At 42.3% G+C, this 25359-nt stretch overlaps 1 protein-coding gene across 1 annotated transcript in view; it reads right to left on the reverse strand.

Annotated features, from left to right (window-relative positions):
- Window positions 9598-25359, reverse strand: part of ZYG11B (zyg-11 family member B, cell cycle regulator) — a 72697-nt gene continuing 56935 nt past the window's right edge. Inside the window, exons 12-14 of the mRNA XM_021096631.1 lie at window positions 25266-25318; window positions 22984-23081; window positions 9598-14943 (exon numbers count right to left, since the gene is read on the reverse strand). Of these exons, the coding sequence (XP_020952290.1) occupies window positions 14753-14943; window positions 22984-23081; window positions 25266-25318 (342 nt within the window). The 3' untranslated portion in view covers window positions 9598-14752. The remainder of the gene's footprint in view (window positions 14944-22983; window positions 23082-25265; window positions 25319-25359) is intronic.

A 25359-nucleotide genomic window follows, 5' to 3' on the forward strand; every position in this document is an offset into this window, starting at 1 on the left:
ATGAGATTGAGGGTTCGATCCCTGGCCTCACTCAGTGGGTTAAGGATCCAGCGTTGCCGTGAGCTGTGGTGTAGACTCGGCTGGGATCTGGCATTGCTGTGGCTGTGGCATAGGCCGGAGGCTACAGCTCCAATTAGACCCCTAGCCTGAGAACCCCCATATGCCTCGGGTATGGCCCTAAAAAGACCAAAAAAAAAAGTGTCTGTACTTACTGTCTGTCTCCCATTTTTCTCTTACCATTTTCATTCACTCCTGCCATTCTACTAAGCCATTCTTATCAACTTCCAAGTTGCTGAATTCAATTGTCACTTCTCATTTCTCATCTTATTTGTTCAACAGCCTTTGACCCAAGTGATCATTTTTTCTTCCCTAAAATACTTTTTTCGTTTGGCTCCCAGGATGCACATTCTCCTCCTCCTCCCCCTGTGCCACCTTCCCTTCTTTTCTCCTCCTACCTCAATGGCTGTTTCTTCTCATCCAGTTGATTTCTCATCAACCAGAGTTCTAAATCTTTGTGTGCCCCCCAAGACTCAGTACATGTATACCTCTTCTCTATCCATTCTCTCTTGTGATTTCTTTTTTTTTGTCTTTTTTTTTTTTTTTTTTTGTCTTTTTGTCTTTCTAGGCACCCACGGCATATGGAGGTTCCCAGCCTAGGGATCTAATCGGAGCTGTTACTGCCAGCCTATGCCAGAGCCACAGCAATGCCAGGTCCAAGCCTTGTATGCAACCTACACCACAGCTCACGGCAATGCCGGATCCTTAACCCACAGAGCAAGGCCAGGGATCGAACCCGCAACCCCATGGTTCCTAGTTGGATTCATTTCCGCTGCGACACCATGGGAACTCGTCTTAATTGTGATTTCATCTAGTTTCATAATTTTAAAAGAAATCTATATGTTGATATATCCCTAGTTTATATGTCTAGCCTGAGGCTAGCTTTTGAACTTCAGATTCATACACGCAGCTGTCTATTCAACACATCCACCTGGTTATCAAAATGGCCTTAATATGTCCAAAAGTAAATCTTCCCCCAACCTACTTTTCCTGCCAGTCTGTCCTATTTCAGTATGTGGCAACTCTTTCCTTTCTGCTGCTTATGACAAAAACCTTGGAAATAATTTTAACTCCTTTTATTCTTATAACCCATGTCCTATCTGTTAGGAAATCCCGTTGACTCTTATCATCAAAATATATCCAGGGAGTTCCTGTTGTGGCGCAGTGGTTAACGAATCCGACTAGGAACCATGAGGTTGTGGGTTCGGTCCCTGCCCTTGCTCAGTGGGTTAACGATCTGGCGTTGCTGTGAGCTGTGGTAGGTTGCAGATGCGGCTGGGATCTGGCGTTGCTGTGGCTCTGGTGTAGGCCGGTGGCTACAGCTCTGATTCGACCCCTAGCCTGGGAACTTCCATATGCCGTGGGAGTGGCCCAAGAAATAGCAAAAAGACAAAAAGACAAAAAAAAAAAAAAAAAATCCAGAGGCTATGTACTACCTCTTCCACTTAGATCCAAACCCCCGTCATTACTCCCTTGGATTCTTAGACTACCCTCCTCTCTGGTTTCCCAGCTTCCACAATTGCTCCATTAAAAAAACAACACAGCAGGCTAGTGTGACATTTTAAACAATGATGTCACCCTTCTGCCCAGAACCCTCCGATAGCTTCCCATCTTATGCAGAATTTAAAAATTCTCAAGGACAGTGCTCTGCAAGGTTCTACATAAAATGTTTGTTCCGTGCTTCTCTCACCTGTTCTCTGCCCTTCTCTCCTTTGTTCTACTCCACCGGTACTGGAAGATCTGTTTTCCTCATGGGAGACTCTCATACTACTGCTTCCTTTGTGTTTTTACTCAGATGTTGCCTGATCAATAAGAACTTCCCTGTACAGGGCACGGTCAGCAGCAATCCTCGCCGCAGTCTCCACATCCTCTCCACTCATCCCTTTTGTTCTGCTTTCATACGAAACCCTCTTTGTCATGCTCTATGTTTATTTCTATTTATTTTCTGCTCCTTCCCACTAGGAAAAAAAAAAATAATAAGCCACTCGAGGGCTTGGACATTGTTATCCCCAGGCCTAAAACAGTGCCTAACTTATAGAAGATGGTTAGTAATATTTGTTTAAAAAATACATGGGAGTTCCCGTCGTGGCTCGGTGGTTAACAAATCCCACTAGGAACCATGAGGTTGCAGGTTCGATCCCTGCCCTTGCTCAGTGCGTTAAGGATCCGGCATTGCTGTGAGCTATGGTATAGGTCGCAGACCAGGCTTGGATCTGGTGTTGCTGTGGCTCTGCTGTAGGCTGGTGGCTACAGCTCCGATTAGACCCCTAGCCTGGGAACCTCCATATGCCTCAGGGGCGGCCCCAGAAAAGGCAAAAAGACCAAAAAAAAAAACCAAAAACCAAAAAAAACATGGGAGTTCCCATTGTGGCTCAGCGGTAACAAATCTGACTTTCCATGAGGATGCATGTTCAATCCCTGGCCTCACTCAGTGGGTTAAGGATAAGGCCTTGCTGTGAGCTGCTGTGTAGGTCGCAGACAAGGCTCAGATCTGGCATTGCTGTGGCTGTGGTTTAGGCCCCTAGCCTGGGGACTTCTATGTGCTCCAAGTGCAGCCCTGAAAAAAAGGAAAGAAAGGAAAAAAAAAAAGTGAACTGGCTACCTAGAAAAAAATGAATCGTAGCTGTAGAAGGAAGTTTGTCTCCAAAATCAGAGGCGAGGTAGCAGCTAACTAGGGAGGGGCAATTTTTTTTGTGGTAAGCTGTGCCTTAACTCTTTACTCCCCTAATCTCTATGCCCATCCTGTACCTATTCTTGAGTTTTCCACTTCAATTTAACAGTTTCTGAGGATTTAGTCCATGCTTCTAATTGATCAGGCTCTTTGCTTGCAATCTTTAACCCATTTACAATGAGCGCTCTACCTAAAACACACATCTGATGTTTTTCCCCAGTTTAAAACACTTCCATGGCTCCCCATTGTTCTCAGAATGAAATCCAAACTTCTTCCTATGGTTTTATTTATTGATTTATTTTTATGGTCACACCCACGGGCATAAGAAGTTCTGGAGTTCCCGTTGTGGCGCAGTGGTTAACGAATCTGACTAGGAACCATGAGGTTGCGGGTTCGATCCCTGCCCTTGCTCAGTGGGTTAACGATCCGGCATTGCCATGAGCTGTGGTGTAGGTTGCAGACGAGGCTCGGATCCTGCGTTGCTGTGGTTCTGGCGTAGGCTGGCAGCTACAGCTCCGATTGGACCCCTCGCCTGGGAACCTTCATATGCTGCAGGAGCGGCCCTAGAAATGGCAAAAAGACAAAAAAAAAAAAAAAGAAGAAGTTCTGGGGCCAGGGGTTAAATCGCAGACAATGATGGATCCCTTAACCCATTGCACCAGGCCTGGGATTGAACCCACACCTCCGTAAATACCCAAGCTGCTGTAGTTGGATTTTCAACCTCCTGTGCCACAATGGGAACTCCCTCAGTACAGTTTCAGATCGTCTTCATAATCTGATCTGGTTGCTCAAGTTTAAACCATCAGTATTTTCATTATAAAATTATATACTGAAATTGTTTCAGTTCTAGAAATGTACTTTTTTTTCTTTTTAGGACCGCACCCGCAGCATATCAAAGTTCCCAGGCTAGGGGCTGAATCAGAGCTGTAGCCGCCAGCCTATGCCACAGCCACAGCAATGCTGGATCCAAGCCGCATCTGTGACCTCCACCATAGCTCACAGCAACGCTGGATCCTTAACCCACTAAGCGAGGCCAGGGATCCTAGTCGGGTTTGTTAACTGCTGAGCCATGAAGGGAACTCCCGGAAATGTACTTTTTTTGCATATTCCTTGTTGTTTCCTCTGCCTCCCCCTGAGTAATTCCTACTAACCTTTTAGATCTCTCAGAGTTGTCACTTCCTTTAAAAAATCTCCACTGACACTTTGAAAAATAGGTAGGGGATGGTTAGTGCTGATACAGATAAATTGGGAATTTTAAAGAAATTAAACTTCTGAAATGAAATTAGAAAACCATAGTCAAGATTTCTTCAACTCATAGTTGGATTTTTTTAAGAATGTAGTAAAATTTCTTTAGCTTTGTTGCCATGAAGTATAGGGGAAGGATCATGACTCCGAAGTCAAATAAGCCTGAATTCAGATTCCATCCCCGCCTCACCTTTGGGTAGGTACTTACCAAACTTGCAGAATTTCAAAAACTAAGAGATTGTTTAACAATCCCTGTGTTATTGTTGTCTTAGATAGGATCATTTCAAAGGAAAGGATCATTTGATGCTCTGTGATTTTCAGCAAGTCTTTTGTTTCTTTCTGGGCATCAAAAACTAGCTATTAAGGCTTTGGCTTACCTCGATTTGTTTTTTGTTTTTGTCTTTTTGCCTTTCCTAGGGCTGCTCCTGTGGCATATGGAGGTTCCCAGGCTAGGGGTCTAATCGGAGCTGTAGCCGCTGGCCTACACCAGAGCCACAGCAACGCCAGATCCAAGCCTGGTCTGCGACCTACACCACAGTTCACGGCAACGCTGGATCCTTAATGCACTGAGCAAGGCCAGGGATAGAACCCACAACCTCATGGTTCCTAGTCGGATTGGATTCGTTAACCACTGCGCCATGACGGGCACTCCCTGGTTTATTTCTTCTATTGTAATGATCAGCAGTACAAAGTGTCAACAGCCCTAAAGACAATGTTGCCTCTCCTTAGAAAGGGGTAGCCTAGGAGTTCCCATTGTAGCCAGAGTTGCCACAAGCTGGGGTGAAGATCCCAGATGCACCTCGGATCTGGTGTTGCTGTGGCTGTGGCGTAGGCCAGCAGCTGCAGCTCCGATTCGACCCCTACCCTGGGAACTTCCATATGCCTCGGGTGTGGCTGGAAAAAGAAAAAAAGAAAAGGACAGAGATTTCCCTCCTGACTAGGCTCCTTCTTCACTAACTTAATTAGTAAAAGGTAACGCACTGGGAGAGTGAACAACGATTACTGAATGCTCAGGGTTTCTGCCATTCACCTCCTCCTCTCAATTTGAGGAGTTATGCAGTTTCTCAGACCTGTTCATTGGACTCTTATCATGCAGATTAAGAATGGGGAATAGGAGATGGAAAGATAATCTGGAGGAAAAGAAGAATTTAAATTTAGCCCAGAGAGACTGGGTCAATCTACATAATAAAAACTGTGAGAAAGAGTGGGGGACGGGGAAGAAAGAAGGAAGGTTTAATTTTTTCTTTTTGAAAATTGGCTAGAGACAACACAGTTCAACAACTTGTTTGGTTAAATATCAGCCAAAAGTATTTATCTTCCTCAGCATGTATGGTTTATAGTAATACCATGTTCGTATTAAGTAAATTATTGGAGAGACAATAAAAAGAAATGTTGGGAGTTCCCCTTGTGGCTTAGCAGTAATGAGCCCATGAGGATGCGGGTTTAATCCCTGGCCTCGATCAGTGGGTTAAGGGTCCGGCACTGCCAAGAGCTGTGATGTTGGTCGCAGACGCGGCTCAGATTCCTCACTGCTGTGGCTGTACGTAGGCCAGCAGCTGCAGCTCCGATTTGACCCCACCCTGTGAACTTCCATATGCTTCGGGTGCGCCCTAAAAAGACAAAAAAAAAAAAAAAAAAAAAAAAAAAAAAAAGGCGAGAAATGCCAATAATTATTTTAAAAATTATAATAAAACTATTTTTAAAACCCCTATCACATCTAATCTTGAGAGGGATGGAGTAGACACAGGTATTTTTAGAAGTCTCAATAAAGGATCGCAGATAAGGAGGGAAACTTACGGGACATTGGGAGATCCCTGTAAGTAAATAAATTGCTCAAAAAAGCCATTAGAGGAGCGTTGAGAATGGACTCAGGTTGTTGGGTGGGGGATGGGATGAGGCCTGCATTCATATTCAGACCGAGGGCGAGAGTTTGAGGACCAGCCTTATGCGGATTTGAATACACACCTTACCTGATACTAAGGAGGATCTACTACTCCCGGAAAGGAAGAGGCAGGATAATAACTGTATCCCACGGATCCTCGGGGCAGAGCTTTCGTGCCTGCCCGCTTGCATCTTTCCCAAGCGTCCTATCCAAATAAATCTATTTCTTGCCTATCACTTTGTCTCTCGCTGAATTCCTTCTGCGCAGAGACCTGAAGAACCTGAACCTCAGTGAGTCCAGACACAGGGTGAGTGACTCTAATTTAAAACCTTGGGTTCCAGGAGTTCCCATCGTGGCGCAGTGGTTAACGAATCCGACTAGGAACCATGAGGTTGCGGGTTCGGTCCCTGCCCTTGCTCAGTGGGTTAACGATCCGGCGTTGCCGTGAGCTGTGGTGTAGGTTGCAGACAAGGCTCGGACCCTGCGTTGCTGTGGCTCTGGTGTAGGCTGGTGGCTACAGCTCCGATTGGACCCCTAGCCTGGGAACCTCCATATGCCACGGGAGTGGCCCAAGAAATAGCAAAAAGACCAAATAAATAAATAAATAAATAAAACCTTGGGTTCCAGTCTCAATCTGGGTTTAGGATGGGTTCAAGTCCTGTTCTGGCTAGGGTTCAGGACATTAATACCATCAGTTTCAATCTCATGTTTGTGTATTGGTGAAGCAGTAGCATTTGTAGTGACTATTCATTAGCAATTAATTCCATAGAATTTAAACACTAATGCTGCCCTATGCCTTCCTCAAGGGCAGTCAGTCTCCACTTCTCTGACCATTGGGTGCACATTCTTTTCTGTACCCTTCGATGCTTAATCAATCATGTACTGCCTTAGGCTAAGCAATCTCGTGCTTTTATGCAATAAGAGGGGGAGAGGAGACCCACTGGATTGTGAATTTGGAAATAAGAATGGTAGTGCGGAGTCTCTCACTGATTGCTGTGTAATTTGGGCAAGGTCATTTTACCTAAGACTTGGTTTCTTCAACCATCAAATGAGGTTTCTGAAACTAAAGTCACGAGGGATACTTCCTGGCTGTGGGTTTCTTATACTTTGAACAAGTTTTCTCACGCCAGGAGTCCCCCTCCCCACTGACCCCCAGTAAGGAATGTGGTGCTGCCCCAGTAACCTGAGAGAATTGGGGAGGGGCCAGTAGGAGGGAGGAGAGGATCAACATCCCAGAATCCTTGGCGCTGGGATCCATCTTAAGAGATGCACCTGCCACCAAGAAGGACCTGGAGCCAGACCAAATATGGGCCAAGCAAGGTGAATGGCCAGAGACAAACCAGAAACTAAGCCCATTACCACAAAACCTGAGACTGTGAGCCAAATGGCAGAGCAGTTCTGGGTTCCTTTAGCTTGCTGTTCTCTACCTCTGAGCCCCTTCCCAGGAAAGGCTTTTGTTTTGTCATCATGTGTGTCTCCTTAGACAATTCCCACTTTGTTTTAAATTAAAAAAATTTTTTTGACCCAGCTGCATATACGTGTGTGTATGCATGTGTGTGTTTTATTATATAAAATATATAATAATATATAATATTATTAAATTTTTTTGCCTTTTTAGGGCTGCGCCTGCGGCACATGGAGGTTCCCAGGCTAGGGGTCCAGTCCGAGATACAGCTGCTGGCCTACACCTCAGCCACAGCAATGCCAGATCCGAGCCGTGGCTGCGACCTACACCACAGCTTACCGCAATGCCAGATCCTTAACCTGCTGAGCGAGGCCAGGGATCGAACCCCTCAACCTCATGCTTCCTAGTTGGATTCGTTTCCACTGCACCATGACGGGAATTCCACATGTATATATTCTTTTTTCTCACATCATCATGCTCCATCACAAGTGACCATAGTTCCCAGTGGTACACAGCAGGATCTCATTGCTCATCCATTCCAAAGGCAATAGCTTGCATCTATTAACCCCAAATTCCAGTTCATCCCACTCCCTCCCCCTCCCCCTTGGCAACCACAAGTTTGTTCTCCATGTCCATGATGTTTTTTTCATTTGTACTGTATATTAGAGTCCAGATATAATGATATCATATGGTATTTGTCTTTCTCTCTCTGATTTACTTCATTTAGTATGAGAGTCTCTAATTCCATCTGTTTCTGCAAATGGCATTATTTTGTTCTTTTTATGGCTGAGTAGTATTCCATTGTGTATGTATACCACTTCTTCCTAATCCAATCATCCGTTGATGGACCTTTAGGTTGTTTCCAGGTCTTGGCTATTGTGAATAGTGCTGCAATGAACGCGCAGGTCCTTGCGTCTTTTTCAAGGAAAAGTTTTGTCCAGACACATGCCCAAGAGTGGGATTGCTGGGTCATATGATAGTTTTCTAAGGTAACTTTATACTGTTTTCCATAGAGGTTGTACCAATTTACATGCCCAACAGTGTAGGAGGGTTCCCTTTTCTCCACACTCTCTTCAGTTGTTAGTTGTGGACTTACTGATGGCCATTCTGACTGGTGTGAGGGAGATGGTAGCTCATAGTAGTTTTGATTTGCATTTCTGTAACAGTGACGTGGAACATTTTTTTCATGTGCTCGTTGGCCATCTGTGTATCTTCTTTGGAGAACTGTCTCTTCAGCTCTTTTGCCCAAGTTTCCATTGGGTTGTTGGCTTTTTTGCTATTGAGTTGTAGAAATCGTATATTTTACAGATTAAGCCCTTGTCAGTTGCCTCATTTGAAACTTTTCTCCCATTCTGTACGTTGTCTTTTCGCTTTTTTTTTATGGTTTCCTTTGCTGTGGACAATTCACTTCTGAGTGTTAGATTCACACCCACAACTGGGCCCTGGATGGGATACCCCTGCCTGCAGCGAACCCAGGTGTGTTCTCTAGGAGATGTTCTTGAACTGTCTGATGGGTGCCTAGTCTGGATTAGGTGTGGTCTCTGTTCCTCTATAACAACTCCTGTGGACTGGACTGTAATACAATGTTATGAATTGTCAGAAAACTTTAAGTTCACTAAAGGATTTATAAATTATACATGTTCCTGGAGTGCCCACTGTGGCACAGTGGGATCAGCAGCAGCATCTCTGCAGCACCAGGACACAGGTTTGATGCCTGGCCCAGCGTAGTGGGTTAAAGGATCTGGCATTGCTGCACAACTGTGGCTCAGGTCTGATCCCTGGTCAGGGAGCGCCATATGCTACAGAGCAGCCAAAATGTGGGGAAAAAAAAAAAAAAGCATATATATATGTTCCAATACATAAACAGTACCTAGTATAGGTATGGAACAAAATGAATTAAAGGAGTTCCTGCAAAAAAAAAAACAAACAAACTAGAAATTTATGCAATAAGACCATTGCCCTTTTTCAGAAAGCATTTGTTACAAGTGAATGACTAAGGCATCTGAATCTTTCGTTGGTTTTAAATTTTATTTTTATTTTTGTCTTTTCTAGGGCAGCTTCCGCGGCATATGGAAGTTCCCAGGCTAGGGGTCCAATCAGAGCTGCAGCTGCCGGCCTACACCACAGCCACAGCAACGCCAGATCCGAGCTTCATTTGCGACCTACACCACAGCTCACAGCAACACCAGATCCTTAACCCACTGAGCAAGGCCAGGGATCGAACCTGCAACCTCATGGTTCCTAGTCAGATTCGCTAACTACTGTGCCACAACGGGAACGCCTCTTTGGTTTTAAATTTTAAAGCAAATGTCTAAAATAAAAGTAGACGAGACACACTTTACATAAAATTTGGAACATTTATTTAGGCAAAAAAAAAAAAAATCCCCAAAACAAAAATCTGTACACACAACATTAATATCTAATATCTAAGTGATGTCCTGATTTAAAGTATAGCGTGACTCAGGTACAGGACACTCCCATTCACCCGGCCACAGTGAGACAGTGCCTTCAGTCCAGATAACTGAGAACATCTGAAATGTATACATATTACACTTTCCAATGAATTTTTCATATCCTTTGAAAAGAGTTAAACACTTCCATCAGAATTCAAGCAAAAGATAGCTTTTCTCACTCTCACAAGTCAGTGATTTGAAACTTTTATTCTTACAGATTATCTGAGAATATAAATCTTGGCATAACATCTTTCTTTTTTTTTTCTTTTTTTTTTTTGGCTGCACCCATGACATTCAGAAGTTCGCAGGCTAGGGATCAAACCCGAGCCACAGCAGTTACAATGCCAAATCCTTATCATCTAGACCATCAGGAAATTCCCACATCCTCCCATTTTTAAAGGGAAAAAATACTCTCAAGAATTTCCTGCTTTTATGAAAATGTGTCTCAGCTTTCATTAGCTAAGTAGCTTCCTTTCTAAGCTGATTAAAATAAGCTTAAAAGAACCCAATTTGAATAATTTTCCAAAAATAAGTTCAAAATTAAGCACCTATTATTAATGAACTGCATTTATGATTTCCCACACTATTGATAAATTTGGATTTTCTAAATATTCTTAATAGCCATTCTGTCTAGTTATGAAGTTAGGTTGTGCTATCCAAAAGAGCTTTGCTTCATCCAGAGAAGTGAGAAATAGCATTGATTTTCCCATAATTTACCCCAAAAAATTGGAGGAGGGGAAAAATGGGCAGAGAAAGCTCTTTCTTAGGCTACCAATCAGTTAACATAGAGTATCTTAGGTAAGATTTAGAAATCAAAGAATGCATAATTAGGAGCATACATGTCATGCAAAACCTATGAAATACTAAAAAAGATAAAGCAACTACTCAATTAAAGCACACTCAGCAAAATTTCCTATCACACTGCTATTCTCATCACTGGATGAAGGCTGGATTAGCATCATTACTTAAACAGTTCATGAATTAACACAAAATTGAAAAATGTGTCAATACAAAGAGAATGATAAAGATTAAACACCCAATATCCACACAATTATTTGAAACTGCTACAGTGGATTTGAGAGGGAAACCCTAAATTTGTAAACCTCTCCGTAAGCTGTCTCAGAACACGACTCTGAAGCCTTAGCCATATGAAGTCCCCAAATAAGTAACATACAGATGAAACTGCCCATATCGGCCAACAGTATGATACTGCCTTTAATTTACACCTTTAGCTTAATAATACTGTTTCTTCCAAGATGAAAGTTGAACAATAACTAAATAATGTAAACATACCATTAGAGGGCAGGAGAGGGGTGGGTTTCAACATATATGATACAGTAAGTTTATTTTCTTGGCTACTCATGATCTCTCTTCAACCTTGGGTACCACTGCATATTGTTCTGTTGGGGGCTGGTGTCAGGCATTTTAAAGCACTAAGCCAAAACTATGGTTCATTCATTGTTTCTGCCCAAATTTACACATATTAAAACAAATGTTTTTCATTAAAATGTGCTCCAAAAGCCTAGAAGATGGCCCAATACTATTTTTGAGCATGGCATAATTAAAAATATAGCCAAATAAAAGTAACTGATCAGAAAAAGGGCAAATTCAAAAGGTCCCACTAGCAATAGATAGATTCCTAGGCTGGATATACAGGACTGATGTTTTAAAACGTAACTTTTTGATTCTTTGGAAGTTTGCAAATGAACGACAGCATGAGATTAAATTCTTAGTAGCCTTATGAGATTCACCTCCACTCCATTCACTTAAACTGACTAGTGCCACTAAGTGGCATTTCTGTCCAGGAGTGAGGAGCAGCAATATTCAAGGTCAATTCCTGGATCTGTGGGTGTGATATGATTTTTTAAATCCTCAACTGCGTCAGAAGCGACTGAATCCTTGGCCAGAGAGTAAACTAACCCCTTATTACTACTTGATTTGTTTCTTTTCAACTGCAAAAAGAAAAAAATTTTGGAGTATAAAGACAACAGTAAAACTGACTTTTTTTTTTTTGCTTTTCAGGGCCACACCATGGCATATGGAGGTTCCCAGGCTAGGGGTCAAATTGGAGCTGCAGCTGCTGGTCTACACCATATTCACAGCAATGCAGGATCCGATCCACGTCTGCGACCTACACCACAGCTCATGCCAATACTGGATTCTTAACCTACTCAGGGAAGCTATGGATGGAACCTTTGTCTTCGTGGATGCTAGTCAGATTTGTTAACCACTGAAACATGACGGGAACTCCAAAACTTACTTGATAGATAGAAAGAGATGCCTGGAGTTCCCGTTGTGGCTCAGTGGTAATGAACCTGACTAGTATCCATGAGGACACAAGTTTGATCCCTGGACGTGCTCAGTGGGTTAAGGATCCAGCATTGCCATGAGCTGTGGTGTAGGCTGCCGATGGGGCTCAAGATCTTAAGTCGCTGTGGCTGTGGCATAGGCCAGCAGCTGCAGCTCTGATTTGGCCCCTAGCCTGGGAACCTCCTTATGCTGCAAATGTGGCCCTAAAAAGCAAAAAAAAAAAAATTAAAAAAAAAAAAAAAGAATGAGATGCCTTGTTTATTTTTGCTTTAATTTCAGACTCTTCTTGTTTTACCCAGTGATACCAACATGCATCATTGTAGTCTTTAGTCGATCTAAACCTTGCTGCTGCTTGTGGACTGATGTAGAGAGAATTTGCAGTAACTGAGCATACCAATGATTTGAGCAATGAGTGGTTCAACCCTAGTTGACATTGTGCTTGAAACAGCACCTCTAAGCCACTGAAGAGGTAACCTTTGAAGGCATCAAGTACTGTTACATTCTCGTGTACAAATTCAAAAGGGAGGCCTAATAGATTCTACCTGTAGAGATAGGCCAGTTATACCTTGTAATTTCAATTTATGTGTATATATGCTATCCTTTAGCCAGATTCAAAACCTTATAGACAGTTCTGTGCCATAATCAGATACACAATTTTAAGAGCCATCCCAACCTCAAAGGCACTACAATTTTTATATATTTGGGATGTGACCATATTTTGTTTTTAAGACTCAGAAGTATCTGGCCAGTACCAGGGCTCAAAGTAGGAAGTTTAAATTTAAATATATTTGAGTCTTCATCTATCAACAAGTTATTCTGAGTAATGGAGGGACCGTTTTCTATATATTTTTAGCCATTTCTGAGAACAATTTATAAAGACAAAATACCTAGGAGTAGCCTAGAAGGATCATGTACTTTTGTCTTGAATGGGATACAACAGAAACTTGAAGCCAAACTTCTCAAATAGGTTTTCCCTTACAACCACACAAACTAGGAGACCTAGAAATGGTCAACACAGCTAGTGACTTCCAAGCTACTGGGGCCATCCTATTTTCTACATTTCACCTTAGACGTTTAAAATCCAGAAAAGGGGGGAAATTTCTAAAAGACGTTTCCATTTTCTCTGAAAGAAGACTTAATCTGTGAAAATATATCTTACATCTATAAAAATCCCTTAAACAATTAAGTCAGAATTAACCCACAATTTAAGATGGTTTTTAACAATTCTAAATACCTATTTTCTTTTCATTGAAGTGTTCATTCCTGTGAAGGAGTCCCAACTAACTCTAGCATGGTTATGGTGACAGTGGTCTGAAATGTGTAGGTCAAAAATGTAATTGGCATACCAATAAGCCAGCTCCGCTTCGAAATAAAAATGCTTCCGAATAATCACCATGAAATATCATTTAAAGTATCTGCTGAAAACATTTGGACCACCTATGAAAAAAAAATGCAGTCATCTGAGATTGCAGATTAACCTTATTCACAAACTAAAATTTTAAACGGAAAATAAGTTTCTGGGTGACTTGTTGCCTCCCAACTGCCACTACTGACATATTGATGACTGGCTCTTTACTTCAATGAGCCTCTCAAAGGAAAGGCAACTGTCTAAAAAAATATTTCCTTTCATGCACTGAAACGAGAATCATATTTAACAATAGTCGAATCAATGCTTCTCGTTTATTTTTGGCAGTGAGATGCAGACAGCTTTCCCCAACCTTATGAAAACATTAAGATACGTGTATTTTGAAACCAAAGAAATTTAACTTCGCGGGGCAGAACTTACTGTTGTTAATTGCATTTTTAAGTGACCTGTCTAGTCTCTATTCCACTGAACAAAATGCCTTTGAGACACAGGGAAAAGGATGGTCAGTTTTAGCAGTTGTGAAGATGGGAATTTTAAAATTCCCATTTTCACAGCAACGTGACACAGAGTCAGACAGTTAACCTTGAACACAGAAGGCTGGAGTATTTCACACTGTGGTGCTTGGGGAAAAATTTCTAGAGAGGAACCAGCAGTCTGCGTAGGAAGCCACAGCCCGTGCTTCCAGGAGTAAATGGGAAGAACAAGCTCCTGCTCAGGGCCTCAGGAGCGGGGGCTCCAGCTTAAAAGGACGACACAAGAGCAGACCTTTTCCCACGTCCCAAACCCTAGTCTCTCTTAGTAGTTTTTCCTTTAATACATTTTCTGCCAACTATCCGGGTATCAGCCAGTGAGTAGCTTTTACAAGGCGAGAATTCAGATTTCCATTCTTTCACACGAAGAAGGACATCTTATAAAAGATACACGGAGAATAAAGGCTTTTTATACAGAAGCAGTATAAAATTTACAGTTGAAGCTGTGCCAGAAATCAGGTCAACAGCTTGTCGGAAGCTGTAGATTGACTGGAAGGGGTGTCAAGATATCAGAAAAGTCTGGCCTAAGGGTTCGTGCAAACGTCCTCATAAAACTGTAGAATTTTAAGCACAGATTAAGTTCAAACACTGAAAGATGTGGAAATTTTCCTAAAAGGCAATGATGAAGGAAGAGACCCTTCTTGCCTTATAAGTTAAAAATCACAAGACAAATCAGACAGTCACACGGGCAGTACTGTACATTGTCAATCCCAAACTGATCTTAGGACTCGTGTCATAGAAACCCCCCCAAACATCACAGAGGGTAAGATATTCCAAGTGGACCTATCACAAAAAGAATTTCTGTGACTCAATTATCGAATTATCTATGGCTATCAATTTAGTCTGGCCTGAGGCTGCTTTTTGCAGGGAGGTGGTCTTCCATGGCGAACAATGTGTTTTTCTAAGCTGTCCAGAATGGCCACTGCGATCTGCTGGACGTGGGGGTCAGTCTGTTCGTGTTCTTTGATGTTGTATAAATGCTGCAGTCCTCCTTCCTCAATCAACATGCTGCAGTACCTTGAGGCTGAAAGAAAACAGGAGAAAGAGCTTTATTTAAAACATTTAACTCATTTTTGGGTGGGATCATTTTTATTTTTTCACTTAAATTTAAGCTGTTTTGTTATAGCCCACTCGCATAAGCTAGAGCGCTGTCTCTAATGATGTTACAGCTAGACTATAAGGCCCACACATAGATCACAGATAATAAACACAACATTTTATCTCTGTGTGTGTGTAAATCATAACCATAAGACACAGGACATTTGGAAAAGAAAATTTCTTTGATCCCAAATCATGGGTAAGATAGATACTATTGGAAGTTCCCCTGCAGAGCATTGGGTCAAGGATGCAGTGTTGCTGCAGCTGTGGCACAGGTTGCAACTTCAGGTTTGATTCCTGGCCCAGAAACTTCCACATGCTCAGGTGTGGCCAAAAGAAAAAAAAAAAAAAAAAGAGTGGGTACTATTACACTTTCATGCATTTCCAATAGTTTTTGGGAAAAACAAAACTGGGGACTGTTTCCTCTAACATTATAAAACAGAAAGCATGTCAATGTACCTTTCAAGCAATATTAACTGGACATGCTAAATGGGAACCAGTAAGACTGCCCAGGTCTGTGGAGTGGCTTCCCGGCTCACGAGTACCTTCTTGTATTCCCCAGGTAGCCTGATCCTACATTGACCAATTCCATTTCACTACGGAACTCTTCTAGGCACTGCCATTCCCATTAGAGCTTCTCTGACATCATCTAAAACATAGTGGGTGGTTTTGGTTTGAAGAGCATTTTTTCTCCTTCATTCATAAGGATAACTACAGTTAGTGTCAGATTATGTCAGGTAATGTCCCCTCAAATGGAGATTCTCTGGTCCAAAGTCCCACTAGTCATCTCTGGTAGGCTCTCAGGGGCTTTTGCCACAAGCCCTGGTCTGTCCTTCACATAGGGCACAGATTCACAGAGAATCTGTCCCTCCTAGCACTTGGGGGGATCTGGGGAAGAGGGAATGGGAAAAGATGTGGGTACGACTATGTAGTTCTTCCTAAGTATAAGAAAGTATAATGACTATACTTTCTTCTTTCCCCCCATATCACATTTTAAACCTTTTGTTTTGTTTTGTTTTTAGGGCTGTACTGAGCAAGTTCCCAGGCAAGGGGTCGAATCAGAGCTGTAGCTGCTAGCCTACACCACAGCCACAGTAACAACGGATCTGAGCTGCATCTGCAGCACTGGATCCTTAACTTGCTGAGTGAGGCCAGGGATCCAACCCCCATCCTCATGGATTCTAGTCAGGTTCTTAACTCACTAAGCCACAATGGGAACTCCCCACAACATTGTTTTAACTCTCCTACCTGATACAGTGATCATAGGACTAGGCAGGGCTGCAACTACAAATGCTGAAAGCAGGGATGATTTCTAAAGAAGAAACTCTAACTATGTTATAAAATCTTTTTGTCAGAATTCCCAAGGGCCTAAGGGGCTGGGTTATGCCTTAAGGCCAACTGGCAAAACTGAGATTAACAGTGAATGTAACCACATTGCCGGGAGGTAGAAAGAACCCACTAGTTCTGTACTTACATAACCACAAAAAAAGAGCGGAGAAATCTGCTCGGCTAGTCTGGCTGCCTGTAATCTAGACCCAGCCCAGTGGCCCTTCCGAAGGTGGAAAAGTTTGGGTAAACATAAAAAGAAGGAGGAACAGTAGCTGAGGGTACAGAATAAATAAATAGGTTACACGATGAGGGAAATCCAACATGATAGTGACACATCAAAAGAAGCTCAGAGCAAGAGATGATATCATGTCTTAATTGTACCAAATGTTCAACAGCAACATATGGCTTGACCCTAAGATCACTTCTGCTTCTGGGGTCTTAAAAAAACCTAGGAGTTCCCTGGAGTTTCCATCATGGCTTAGCAGAAACGAATCTGACTAGCATCCATGAGGATACAAGTTTGATCACTGGCCTTGCTCAGTGCGTTAAGAATCCAGTGTTGCTGTGAGCTGTGGTGTAGGTGAAAGATGAGGCTCAGATCCGGTGTTGCTGTGGCTGTGCTGTAGGCCAGTGGCTAAAGCTCCGATTTGACCCCTAGCCTGGGAACCTCCATATGTCGCAGGTGTGGCCCTAGGGAAAAAAAAAAAAACAACAACAACTAGGAGTTCCTGTTGTGGCTCAATGTGTTAAAAACCTGACTAGTATCCATGAGGATTCAGGTTTGATCCCTGGCCTCGCTCAGTGGGTTAAGGATCTGGCATTGCCACAAACTGTAGTGTAGGTCACTAACACAGCTCAGATCTCTTTTGTTATAAAAGATCTGTCATTTTAGACCAGAAGGTATAAGAACCGTATTTAGCCTTTGACCCTGATTCCTAGCATAGTACTCCTCAAACCCTCATAATTTCCTGAGTGATAGGGGGTGACTTTTGTCATTCATAAGGATCCCCTTTTGACACATGATAATGAGGTGACAGAGTGGGACCCCTATATAGCCTCAAGGTAGGACTGGTCACCAGAAAGACCAAAAGATTAGAGGGTTGGAACTTTCCACCCCAAAGTGGGAAGGGTGCAGCTCTGTAAAAACTCTTCAATGACAACACAATGTGAGGCGCTTCCATGCTGGTGAATGCATTGGCATGTATGGAGGGTGGCTTACCGTAGTCTGGTGGCGACAGACACTCCTGTGTTCAGGATCCTTTAGGACCTGCCCTACGTACCTCTTACTCTGGCTGTTACCTGTATCCTTTGTAATAAGCTGCTAAATATAAGTGAATGTTGCTCTGAGTTCTGTCAGCTGCTCTAGCAAATTAACTGAACCAGAGGAGGGGGTGGTGGGAGCCTCAAATGTACAGCCAGTCTATCAGAAGCAGAGGTAACAACCTAAACTTGGGACTGACATGTGAAGTGGGGAAAGCAGTCTTGTGAGATTGAGCCCTAAACCTGTGGGATCTGACACTATCTCCAGGTAGAGTATCAGAACTGATTTAAACGTGTCGGGACACCCAGCAGTGTCTGCTAAGAACTGGAGAACTGAAGTTCCCATCGTGGCGCAGTGGTTAACGAATCCGACCAGGAACCATAGGTTGCAGGTTTGATCCCTGGCCTTGCTCAGTGGGTTAACGATCTGGCGTTGCTGTGACCCGTGGTGTAGGTTGCAGACACGGCTCGGATCCCGCGTTGCTGTGGCTCTGGCGTAGGCTGGCAGCTACAGCTCCGATTAGACCCCTAGCCTGGGAGCCTCCATATGCCGCGGGAGCGGCCCAAGAAATGGCAAAAAGACAAAAATAAATAAATAAATAAAATTTAAAAAAACAAAACAAAACAAAAAAAAACAAAAAACTGGAGAACTGCTTGATGAGGTATGGGGAAAAAATCACACATTGGAGCCACAAAACACTGTCTTGCTTCTTGTAGCTTTCTGTTTGTCTTGAAGTCAGGTAGTGTAACTCCTCCAATGCTGCTCTTCGTTTTTCCTAAGTTGTTTCAATAGTCTCGGTCCTTTGCAATGCTGTATGAATTTTAGAATCAGCCTGTGAATTTCTCTTCAAAACACTGCCGGGATTTTGACCGGGGTTATACAAATCTACAGTAAATTCGAAGGGAATTGCTGTGTTAACAATACGGCGATAATCAGCCTTCCGACTCCTAAACCCAGTCCTTCTCTCTGGTTGGTTAGGCCTTCTCTAACATCTCTCAACAATGCTTTATTTTTCTCAGTGCACAGGTTTTGTACATCTTTGCCAGATATGTTGCTAAATATTTCATAGTTTTTGGTGAAATTGCAAAATGTCATATTCCCATTTATACTGGTTGCTGCTAACACAGAGAAATGCAACTAATTTGTGTATATTGACCGTGTATCCCAAAACCTTGCTAAACTCACTTATTAGATCTAGTTCCCCTTTGGTAGATTTCATGGGATTTTTCTACATAGATATCATGTAACCTGTGAATAAAAATGGTTTTACTTCATTCTGTCCAATGTGGATGCCTGTTTCTTTCCTCATCACACTGGACAGCACTTCCATTATAATGTCTAACAGCCGTGAGGCCGGACATCTTCATCTTGTTCCGGATCTTAGAGGAGGAAACACTGATATTTCATTTTTCACTATTGATTGTTTTTTCTCTTTGGCTGCACCCATTGCATGTGGACATTTCCAGGCCAGGGATTGAACCCATGCCATAGCAGTGCCCCATGCTGCAGCAGTGACAATACAGGATTGTTAACCCACTGAGCCACAAGGGAACTCCACATTTTTCATTATTTATTTTGATGTTACTTATAGGATATCCTTAGATGTTCTTTCTGCATCTATTGTGATATTCAGATTGCTTTTCTTTCCTGATCTGGTAATAGGATGAAACACATTTTCTAATGTTAAATCAACCTTGCATTCATGGAATAATCTCCCTGGTTCTTTTTTATATACTGTTGGGTTCTGTTTGTTAAAAAATTGTTCGGAATTCCCTCACTTGAAAAAGAATGTATATATAAGTATATATGTTTGACTAGGTCACTTTGCTGTGCAGCAGAAATTGATAGAACACTGTAAATCAACTATAACAAAAAAAAAAATAAAACTCTTAGGAAAATGTGGTATATATACACAATGGAATACTACTCAGCCATAAAAAAGAACTAATGCCATCTGCAGCAGCATGGATGGAACTAGAGACCCTCATCCTGAATGAAGTAAGTCAGAAATAATGCCATCTGCAGCAACATGGATGGAACTAGAGACCCTCATCCTGAGTGAAGTTAAGTCAGAAAGAGAAAGACAAATACCATATGATATTGCTTATATCTGGAATCTAATATAAGGCACAAATGAACCTTTCCACAGAAAAAAAAATCATGGACTTGCAGAATAGACTGGCGGTTGCCAAGAGGGAGGGAGAGGGAGTGCGGCGGTTGGAGAGCTTGGGGTTAATAGATAAAAACTATTGCCTTTGGAATGGATTAGCAATGAGATCCTGCTGTGTAGCACTGGGAACTATGTCTAGTCACTTACGATGAAGCATGATAATGTGTGAAAATGGAATGTATACACATATGTGTAATTGGGTCACCATGCTGTAAGTAGAAAAAAAAACTGTATTGGGAAATAACTATTAAAAAAATAAAATAAAATAAAAAATTGTGACCCTTTGGAAAAAAACTAAAAAAATAAAACTCTTAAAAAAAAAAAAAAAGAATTTCCTCACCTATGCTCATGAGAGATATCATTCAGTAATTTTCTTATGTTTTTGCCTGGTATTGATATCAGGATAATTCTGGTGTTCTCTCTTTTTTTAAAAAAACAGCTTTCTTTCAGCTTGGATATCTTCTATTGCTATGTACTCAATTTCACTCAACTTTTCTTCTGTATTATCTACTCTTAAGCTCACTGAGATATTCTTCATGTCAAATACCTAAAATTTTAGTTCTAGTTTCTATTTTATTTTACTTATTTTTTTTTTTAGGGATGCACTCTCGGCATATGGATGTTCCCAAGCTAGGGGTTGAATTGGAGCTGTAGCCACTGGCCTACACCACAGCCATAGCAATGCTGGATTTGAGCCACGTCTTCGACCTACACTATATCTTATAGCAATGCTGGATCTCCAACCCACTGAGCAAGGCCAGGGATTGAACCTGCATCCTCATGGACACTAGTCATATTCATTTCCACTTAGCCACATGGGAACGCTTTATTTCATTTTTTACACTTAATTTTTTCTCCTCTTAATAGTCAAGTTTTCTTTAAAATCTTGGATCATACCCTTAATCCACTGCGCTGGGCCAGGATTGAACCTGAGCTTCAGCAGTGACGTGAGCTGTGTAAGTAACAATGCCATATCCTTAACCCACTGTACCACAGTGGGCACTCCCCAACTATCTGATTTTTGTTCTGGTTATGGGTCATATTTTTCTGCTTCTTCTCTCATCTGGCAACTTTTATCAGATATCTAAACATGTTGAGTATCTAGGTTTTGTCTTTTTTAAGAGTGCTTAGGAGTTCCCGTTGTGGCTCAGTGGTTAACGAATCTGACTAGGAACCATGAGGTTGCCGGTTCTATCCCTGGCCTTGCTTAGAGGGTTAAGGATCCGGCGTTGCTGAGAGTTGGTGTAGGCCGGTGACTACAGCTCTGATTAGACCCCTAGCCTGGGAACCTCCATATGCCTCGGATGCAGCCCTAGAAAAGACAAAAAAAGACCAAAAAAAAAAAAAAAAAAAGAGAGAGAGCTTAGGAGTTCCCATCATAGCTCGGGGAAATGAATCTGACTAGCATCTATGAGGACACAGGTTCGATCCCTGGCCTCGCTCATCAGGTTAAGGATCTGGCATTGCTGTGAGCTGTGGTGTATGCTGCACACACGGCTCAGATTCCACATTGCTGTGATTGTGGCGTGGGCCGGTGGCTACAGCTCCAATTCGACCCCTAGCCTGGGACCCTCCATATGCCCTCAAAAGCAAAAAATAAAATAAAATAAAATAAAATAAAATAAAATAAAAAGAGTGCTTAGTTTTCCTCTGGCAGATAGTTTACTTGCAGAGCAGCTTGATAATTTCAAGACCTGCTTTTAAGCTTGCGGGGCAGGGGGCGGCAGCAGCAGAGGCAGGAGAAGCGTTGCCTTAAAGAAGCCTTTCTTTTAGGGCTAGTTGAATCTCTTCCGGCATTTGTGTTGAATGTCCTGGATATTAAGTACTTTCCACTATTTGGAACTCCAATATTTTTCAACCCTGTGTAAGCTCCACATGTTCAGTTAGCAGCTCCTTGGTGTTTGCTTTTTCTCTGGTTTCAAGGACTCTCACCCTAGGCATGCACAGGTTAGTATTTGGTCAAAGACTCAAGAAACCCATATGAAGATGTCTGCAGTTCTTTCTAGATGTAACTGCCATCTCTGCATGATTCTGCCCTAACAGTTCAGGCAGCTCAGTCTTGCTGAACTCTGATTTCTGTCTCTTCAAGCCAGTGAAACTGCTGTGCTGGACTTGATTCCCCAGCCCTATGCCAGCAAATGCCTCCAGGAAGAGAGGCGGGGGACGGAGGAGCTCATCTCCTTGGTTTCCTTCCTTTCAAGGACTGGAATCTTTGCTGTCTTTTGTTTAATGTCTAGAAAGAACTGTTTCAAGTTTCTTCCAGTTTTCCATTGCTTATGGCTGGTGAGCGAGTTTGGTACCAGTTACTCTGTCATGACCCAGAGTATAAGTGTCTGCTCATAAAACGTCCTATTATGTCTTCTTCACTTATAATGACGTTCAAATATTCCACTGTCTGGATATTTCAACATTATGACTACCTAATACAGAAGTAGATAGACAAATTACTGATACGTTCATTTAATAAGTTTATAGCCATATGTTATGGGTTGAACTGTTTCCCCCAAAAGGCAGGTTAAAGTCCTAACCCTCAGCGCTTTGGAATGTGACCTTATTTGGGAGTTCCTCTGTAGCTCAGCAGATTATAAACCCAGTGTTGTACTGTTGTGGCTCGGGTTGCTCCTGTGCTGCAGGATTGAACCCTGGCCCGGGAACTTCCATATGTCAAGGCAAAAAAAAAAAAAGTGACCTTCTTTGGAGACAGGGTTGTCACTAATGTAGTTGTAATTAGTTCAGTTACAGTGATATCATTAGGGGAGCCCTAATCCAATACAACATGTTCTTATGAAAAAGGAAGACTTGGACACAGAAAGAGACTCACACAGAAGATGATGATGTGAAGACACACAGTGAGAAGCTGGCCCTTTGATCAGAGTGAAGCAGCTACAAGTCAAGGAATGCCAAGGACTGGCAGCAAACACCAAAAACTAGAAGAGGCGAGGAAAGACTGTCCCTACTGGCACCTTGATTTTTAGACTTCTTAGCCTCCAGAACCAAGAGACAAAACATCCCTGTTGTTTTAAGCCATTCATTTTTGGTCCTTAGTTACAGCAGCCCTAGGAAACTGAAACACCATACCATAAAGATGAAGTTGCTCATTAAGTCTGTGTCCTTAAAAATCACTTCAAACACAATCTAGGAATGGCCTTCCTGTGCAAAGAGAATTTCATCTGAAAAAGAAAAACAGTTCTTTTTTTGGTACATACGATTTTTGCTGCAGACATGTTGCATGGCCCAAACCGCCCATAGCTGGACTCCTGGTGTTGTGAAACAGCCAAGTAATGGGAAAAATGGATTAAAAGACCTAAAAGTTCAAAAGAAAAGAATAAAAGTTACATTCTATACTTAGTGTAATTTTCTAAAGCAATGATTCCTGAGCTTTTCACTCCAGAAATTTCATCCTACTATTTTTAAAATAATATAAATGAGCTACAGCTGTTCTATCTTCTCTTTGTCTTAGTCATTTGATAAAGGATTACATTCAGACAAAAGTCTTGGTACACAAGATGGAAGGTGATCAGAACAATGTACTTTTTCTCCAAAGCACCTTTTGGTCTTGAAGATACACATTTGAAGAATAGCATTCCATGGAGTTCCCGTCGTGGCGCAGTGGTTAATGAATCCAACTAGGAACCATGAGGTTGCGGGTTCAGTCCCTGCCCTTGCTCAGTGGGTTGACGATCCGGTGTTGCCGTGAGCTGTGGTGCAGGCTGCAGACGTGGCTCGGATCACGCGTTGCTGTGGCTCTGATGTAGGCTGGTGGCTATGGCTCCAATTAGACCCCTAGCATGGGAATCCCCATATGCCGCGGGAGCGGCCCAAGAAATAGCAAAAAGACCAAAAAAAAAAAAAAAAAAAAAAGAAAGTGAAGAATAGCATTCCTTGGTTTGGAAACTTGGATAAGCAGAAGTTAGTTGATAAGTAACAGTAGAACACTATAAAGGAGGGCTAGACTTAGCCTTTCTTTTTTTTTTTTTTTTTTTTTTTGCTTTTTTTTAGGGCCGCACCTGCAGCATATGGAGGTTCCCAAGCTAGGGTTGAATCAAAACTACAGCTGCTGGCTTACACCACAGCCACAGCAATGCAGGATCTGAGCTGTGTCTGGGAACTACACCACAGCTCATGGCAACGCCGGATCCCTAACCCACTGAGCAAGGCCAGGGATCGAACGAACCTGCAACCTCGCGGTTCCTAGTCGGATTCGTTAACCATTGAGCCACAATGGGAACTCCCAAGCCTTTCTATTTCTACTAGTCTTCTGCCCAAAAATGTGTAGAACATAAGTTGGAATCAAAAGTTCTGGCAGTATCTGCATTTATAAAGTAGACAACAAAATAAATTGTAATAATATTATTTATTCAGCAATCTGGAAAACTTTATTTATTTATTTATTTGTCTTTTTGCTATTTTGGGGGGCCGCTCCCGTGGCATATGGAGGTTCCCAGGCTAGGGGTCGAATTGGAGCTGTAGCCCCTGGTCTATGCCAGAGCCACAACAACTCGGGATCCGAGCCATGTCTGCAACCCACACCACAGCTCACGGCAACGCCGGATCCTTAACCCACTGAGCAAGGGCAGGGACCGAACCCTCAACCTCATGGTTCCTAGTCAGATTCGTTAACCACTGCGCCACGACGGGAACTCCTGGAAAACTTTATGTATATTAGTAACATATCTATCAAATCACCTAACTGCACAGAGAGTTAGAACCCAGTGTACACTTTAATAAATTATTATAAACGATTTCCCCAAACAAATTGGGGTGTTACTTCTAGTTCTTTATATGTGTTCTCTTGTTTCAGACCTCCCTGTATTAATACTCCTCCTAAAATCTTCTAGCCCTGGTTTTCGGTTTTTTTTTTTTTTTGTCTTTTTATGGCCACACCCCCAGCATATGAAGTTCCCAGGGGTCAAACTGGAGTTGTAGCTTCCAGCCTACACCATAGCCACAGCCTCACCAGATCCTTAACCCACTGAGTGAGGCCAGGGATCAAACCCGTGTCCTCATGGATGCTAGCTGGGTTTGTTACTTCTGAACCACGACAGGAACTCCCTCTGTCCCAATTTCTCTCTCAAAACTCGGCTCAGATCTATTTCCTCTAGAAGCTTTTTAGCATTTTCAGTGTAGATTTAAGTAATTTCACCTATAGTTCCAGAGCATTCTAAGCACATAACTAGCATAATAGCAAATTATATCTGATTCATGTTTAGCTTTCCTCACTAGGCTATAAAGTTCTTACACGGAGGCACCGTATCTTACTCATCTTTGAATTTCAAGAGCACAGAACAAGTCCTTGTCTTCATTTACTGCGGAATGAAGGAAGGACTGGTGAATGACAGGCAGCAAATAAGGGGAAAATACCTTGCTTATTTTAATGCTAGTATGAGGATAGTTGCCTGAGGGGAAAATTATACCTCTAATAGGAATGATCTTTAGGCAGATAAAATGACTAGGTTACTGGCTTAATATTAATTATCTTGGTAATTACCTGTATGCCACCATCTCACACTCTGGAGTTGGCCATTTCAAAATAGCTGAATGCTGAAAGACACAAGATACACAAGAAAGGATTGCAGTATTTA

Source organism: Sus scrofa, chromosome 6, assembly GCF_000003025.6.
Source record: "Sus scrofa isolate TJ Tabasco breed Duroc chromosome 6, Sscrofa11.1, whole genome shotgun sequence".
In the NCBI taxonomy this organism is placed as follows: domain Eukaryota; kingdom Metazoa; phylum Chordata; class Mammalia; order Artiodactyla; family Suidae; genus Sus; species Sus scrofa.